The 5879-nt window shown below is 43.9% G+C and overlaps 1 protein-coding gene across 2 annotated transcripts; it reads left to right on the plus strand.

The window, feature by feature from the left end:
• Positions 1-703: 703 nt before the first annotated feature.
• Positions 704-2955, plus strand: LOC147629896 (U-box domain-containing protein 25-like). Of its 2 annotated transcripts, none has more exons than XM_086811406.1 (2): positions 704-1246; positions 1412-2955. In XM_086811406.1, exon 2 carries the CDS (start codon positions 1453-1455, stop codon positions 2629-2631), a length of 1179 nt encoding a protein of 392 aa, XP_086667532.1. In that variant the 5' UTR covers positions 704-1246; positions 1412-1452; the 3' UTR covers positions 2632-2955. The 2 variants fall into 2 exon arrangements, with proteins under 2 accessions (XP_086667532.1, XP_086667533.1); XM_086811407.1 differs by having other exon boundaries at positions 704-1089.
• Positions 2956-5879: the final 2924 nt, after the last annotated feature.

Here is a 5879-nt window from a genome sequence, read left to right on the forward strand (position 1 = left end):
CACTTAAGGATTTTTCAAAATTGAGCTTTTCTTTTGAAGGCTGAAATTTTATGTTCCCCTAACTACTGAAGGGTAAAATGCCTCAAGAAGGGTTCCAAAGGCTTCAAATCTGAGGCTTGAGACTCTCCCCGTGCATCTCTCATGAACGACGAATCTCCCTTATCAAAATCCTTGCTCGTCCATGGATACCCATCATGCTTAAATAGGGGTGTCACGTGTCCCACCCGTCCAACGGACAAGGAATCCCATCTGATGGGCAAGGAATCCATTTGATGGGCCTGTCCTAAAGTCCCAAAGTTGGTAAGCTTTTTTTTGGTGGTGTCTACTCAACTCAACAAGGAAACCATGAAATCAATCATTGCTTTCATTGATACAATAGTAATAACAAAGAGGTGGTTTGAAAGGAACTTTGAAACTTGTCAATTATTATTTAGACAAATAATTTTTATGCAAAGAGAATTTGTATTTTGAGCAATAATATAGCACTAATATTTTAATTTATGTAATAGGATAGCTTTATTACGCCATGTCAAGGAGTGTTTTCTAATAATAAGGAAGCATCTTGTTTCTAAACATTCAATGAAATTTAAGGAATATTATTTGTGATAAAATGATATATTTCTTTCCCGAAAAATTATGTAAATTATTTAGATGGCGGGAATTCGAATCAAGTTTAGTACTAATTGGATGCTTAAAACAGGTGTCTTCAGGTGACGCAGAGCAGGTTTTTTACGGGGGCCTGTTCGGACGCTGAATCTGCAGGCTGCCGCCATAGCCCGCCTCCCTCGCAAGCTTGTCGACAGCTTCGGCCTTCTTCTTCTCTTAAAACCCGTCCTCTTTTGATAGCTCTAACCGCTATGCCAAAGCTAGAGCGGATAGCTATGGCGATAACCTAATCCCTAGCCTTAACCCTGAGATAGCTTCCGCAGAAACCCGAGCCTTACAGGTGCTTAATCCTGAGACAGTTTCCTGCGCAGAAACCCTAGCCTTACAGGTGCTTGCAGAGAACTCTGAGAAGAAATACTCTGGCCGTGACGTCCTGCAACATTTGCAAAAATGGGGTTTCTGCTTAGCCTGGATGCTACGAAGGTAGGGCTGGCAGATAATTCTGCAAAGCTGGGGTTTCTGCAGGTTCCTATAGCTAGGAAATCGTAGCGAAGCTAGGGTTTCTATTTTTCATACAATAGCCACAGCAAAGTTAGTGTCTCGCTGCTCTCCCCCCGTCGCAAACGAAACCGTAGCAAAGGTAGGGTTTATACAAGTCGCATTGTCTTGCATTTTCTAGGGCTTCTCCGTGTTGGCGGCTGCTTTGCAAGTTCTGTGGAACGTAGGGTTTCTGCAACCTCTCCTAAAGCTAGATTTTCTACAGACTCTCTTAAATCTGTGGTCTCTGAATGGAGGATTTCTGCAGGTGTCGGGTTTCTGCTGTGAGCACCACGATAATATGAACATATGGCACGCCCTGTGCCAACTTTTTTTCTGTGCCCCATTTCGCTGGAGGTAATGAAGGACCCAGTCACTCTGTCCACAGGCCATACCTACGACAGGGCCAACATTGAGAAATGGTTCCGCGCAGGTCACAACACATGCCCTGTTACCATGGTGCCCTTGCAAGATGCATCCCTCATACCCAATGTCATTGTACGGCGCCTCATCCAGGCATGGTGTGCAGACAATGGCTGGAAAAGGTCCTTCAAAGGAGAAAACATCATCCCCTCCAACTCTATAGATGTCCGGGACTTTGTGCTTTCATTTCTGAAAGAAATTGCCAGAGGACAGAGAGTCCAGTCTGCAGTTAGAGGCCTCAGGCGGCTTGCCAAAGAGAGTGAGAACCGAATCTGCATCGTCAGTACCGGTGCTCCCCTCCTTCTCGTCTCTCTGCTATGGGTAAACCCCTCTGATCTTATCCATGAAGAATGTGAGGCATGTGAAGATGCCCTCTCAATCCTTGCCCTCTTATGCAGGCACAGCCCCGAGACCAGAACCTTGGTCATGGAGCACCAGAAGCTCTCATGGATTGTATGGCACCTCAGCTACGGCTGCACCACTGGCGCAAAACTTGCTGCAGCTGCACTGATTAGAACTCTCTTCAAGCAAGAGGACTCTAGAGAAGCTGTAGGAAAAGCCAAGGGAATCTTTGAAGGCCTAGTTTCTCTCCTTACAGAGGAAGGTCTCGGCCCCAAGGCTGAGAAGTCGGTGGTGAAGGTCTTGGAGCGTGCATGTGAGTCTAGAGCAAACCGATCAAGGGCAATTGAAGCTGGGGCAGTAACTGCTCTTGTGAATGTGCTTAAAAGATGTCAAAGGGCCTCTACAGAGAGTGTGCTTGCCACGATGGAACTCCTCTGTAACACGGTGGAAGGCAAAGATGCAGCCTCTAGGCTTCCTGGCTTCTTTCCAGCTTTGATTGAGAGAATGGTAGGGGTCTCCCCCCTCAGCACAGAGCATGCTGCTGCTTGTATTTTAGAAGTTTGCTCTTTGAATGGAACAGAGACACTACGTTCAGCTCTGGAGGCCGGCATTTATCCACAGTTGCTTCTGGTCTTGCAAAGTGATGGCACTTCCCGAGCTAAGTGCAAGGCCCAAGAGCTACTCAAGCGACTTCATAACGTTTTCGGCCACTGCAATGCATAGTACATCGATGCATTTTTTTCAGGTTCCAAATCTGTTAGGCTAGTTTGTTTGACCAACCTCAGCAGACTGGCCAAGAGGTCTTTTACCATTGTAAATAGCTGTAGAGCTAATCTAAGGGTTGGTCAAGCATGGGAATTCTAAGGTGTGAAGGATTGTATGTGAGTTCTTGGTAGTGCAAATTGCAGGTTTGTAATGGATTTGGTGCTAGCTTTTGATGGTTTTTGCTTAGTATAATCTCCTGTAATGAAGGACACTTGAATGTAATCCCAAGTGTTGTTCTTACAAGTGGAAGTTGGATAACAAGAGAGATGCTTTTTGCTTTCATTTTGAAGGCTTTATTTGGCCCGGGGCATTTATGCTGCTTGCTTGGTGACATCTCCATGGCAAAGCTTGTTAACTGACGACTTACATTCACCTTATGGGCTTGGTTGCTGTCATGCTTTTCACCAGTATAATGAGCTACCAAGTGTATGTAAGTTACAGGGTCTGCATTGTGCAATTCATACTTAGGCCATCATGTGGCTGACCTCTTTCCTGGTAGGCTGACCATTTTGTTGCTGTGTCCGGTGCAAATTTTCATGGAACTTGACCATTAGGGATGCAAAGCACCTTCCCCTCTATGAATTCTTGTCATTGAGGCTCATGAGGATGCTTGGCATGGTGGGACAACCCCCAGCTATGAGAGACGGCTGTGACCTTTAATTGGCATTGCAGTGGTGAAGTATGCCTTCATCTTCCACATTAATCTTACAGCTGTTGTGTGTAGTCTGTGAGCCCTGAAGACTTAACGAGTTTTATACAGAGAGTGCTTGTCCTGTGGAGATCTTTGCAAGATTGGGGTTATGGTGTAATTGACATACATTCATAACCTAGGGCCATGTCAGATGCATCCAGGCTGAAGCTGTGACCACTCTCAGGGGGGTTTCCGGTTGCTTGTTCACACTTAGTGGGGATGTCGTAGTATGAAGCTGTGACCACTCTCAGGGGGGTTTCCGGTTGCTTGTTCACACTTAGTGGGGATGTCGTAGTATCTAGTCCATACTATGTATAATGGAGTTGATAGTTATATATAGTCTTGTGGGTTGACTACCATGAGTATATAACATGCACGTTCGTAAAAGGTGAATTTGGGCATGTTCTTGGATTTATCTAGGTATATATATATATAACATCGCTGCACGGTAGTTCTCATGAAATGGGACCTACCTTAGTGGTAGGTCACCAACCTTTCAATCCAAGGGTCTGGATTCTAAGCATAGATTTCTGCCTTATGTTTGAAATAAAGGCTAGAAGGTTTTTGCTGCATTTCCCTTCTGCAGAGCCAGTCCCAATCCACCATGTGAAGGCCTGAGGTTTTCCTCTGGACACGTGACCTTAGCCAAATCTGGCTTCTCGATTTGGTTGGTAATCTACCTGAATTTTTGTCAGGCCCTTGTATTGCTCCATGGCTTCTTCTTTGGCTTAAATTGAACCACTCTTTATACCCACATTATTGGAGTTTGTGGCACTTTGTTCTTGGTGAGCTTGTGGCGAAGATCTTGTTACAAGGGGTGTGCTTTTTAGGCAATTCTCTTGGTTCATTGTTTTGACACCCGACGTGTGAGCATAGGTCATTTGCTTGGGTCTTTGTGATTTAAGTAGTTGTACTGGGACAAAGTTGGAATCTTGAGTGTTTGCTATTGAAATAGTTTAGGTTGCTAGCCATATTTTGATGTGTATATTTCTCTCCCTTCACCATGACTATGGCATGGTCCTCATGCATTGGGTGACTGAGAAATTGTATGTTTTCTCTATCAAGTGCATCTTCTACTCTGTGAAGCCTTATGATCATAATGCTAACAAAAAGTACAATTTTCATTTTAGCGTGTCCTTAGGATTGGACACTCACTGGTCGAATGTCCTTGTCAATAGATTGAACACCATTGAAGCTCTCTCTTTGGATACATATGTATGTTTTCTAGAGCTTTATTGACCTTTATTCCTTCTTGGAGTGCTTTCATGAAATCTGTGATATTCATCTCCGTTTAAGTGTTACATTTAGCAATGGGTTTGATTGTTGAACTATTATGTTTCGTGATTCCGGAAGCAACTGATTTAGAATCCGATGCTTTGGCTCTCTTGACCATCAAATTATCTTTTAGTTGGGTGGCATTTATTGTGACTTATCCCATGTAGTGATTCCTTTTAATGACTAAGCTATTATAGATTGCTTCATGCTTAAGCCCATGGATGAATCTATCAAGTAGTTGATTACTTGAATAGCGTTCATGTGGAAGGTAACGAGAGTTCAAATGCTTGAGTCGACTAATGAAATCTCTAACCGACTTCTCTTTTTCTTTCTCGGTTTTATGTAGCTATGAAGCTACATCCCCATAAGGCTCCTTCACGTACAAATTGTTTCAAGAACAATCTCTTAAGAACAATGAAGTTCAAGCGTTCCTTGACTTTGAGAGTTCTATACCAATCCTCAGCCTTACCGTATAATGTTAGACTAAAGGTATTGGTCTTGGAAACCTCATTTCCTTCTCCTAGCGCCTCACATACTTGATCAAATACTTCCAAATGTCTCTTAGGATCACCATCTCCAGTGAATTTATGAGTTAGCTTGGCTATCTGAGCAACCTTTCCATGGTTATGTGGACCACCATCTCTCACAATAGGTGTTATGCTCTTTGCTATTGCTCTTCTTAGGATTTATGCAAAAGCAATTGGGTCTATGGGCAAAGTTGGTGCTGGCATAACATGAGCAATGATAGGAGCAGGTGTAGATGCAACACGTGGCACATTGAATGAGGATGCATTGGTCTAAATCCAGGTAGGGGTGGATGTGAAACATAAGACATGTGTCATACTGGTGTCCCAATAGGTGCTTTATTCATGTGGGCATTAAGTGTAGTCGGTCTCGTAGTAGGAGTTGATAGCACTCACTCTAGGAAAGGGATGTGTCATGGGTGCAATAGAATGAGATGTGACCTCTCTCGGAATGGCAATACTAGATATGTCCAGTGCACTGGGATCTATGTGTAAAGTGATGGTGGCTACTGTGGTAACCGTGGGCATGTGGCTCAAAGTTAATAATGATGCGTCAATCATAGGTGCCATAGTTGGTAGTGTGGTGCTTACCATTGAAGGAGGTAGTGTAATAGCAGTGTCTTGGGTAGGGACAACTCTAGGATCTAAGAACGTGAAGCTCATGCTAGTATGTCTTTGAGTCCCTGTGGGCTAGAAGATGTATTGCTTGAGCGTAA

This window comes from Cibotium barometz, chromosome 17 (genome assembly GCF_041138505.1).
Source record: "Cibotium barometz isolate CiBa-2024 chromosome 17, ASM4113850v1, whole genome shotgun sequence".
Classification (NCBI taxonomy): Eukaryota; Viridiplantae; Streptophyta; class Polypodiopsida; order Cyatheales; family Cibotiaceae; genus Cibotium; species Cibotium barometz.

Coding starts and splice junctions, on each gene's coding strand:
- LOC147629896 (XM_086811406.1), top strand. CDS start 1,453: ATGGCACGCCCTGTGCCAACTTTTTTTCTGTGCCCCATTTCGCTGGAG.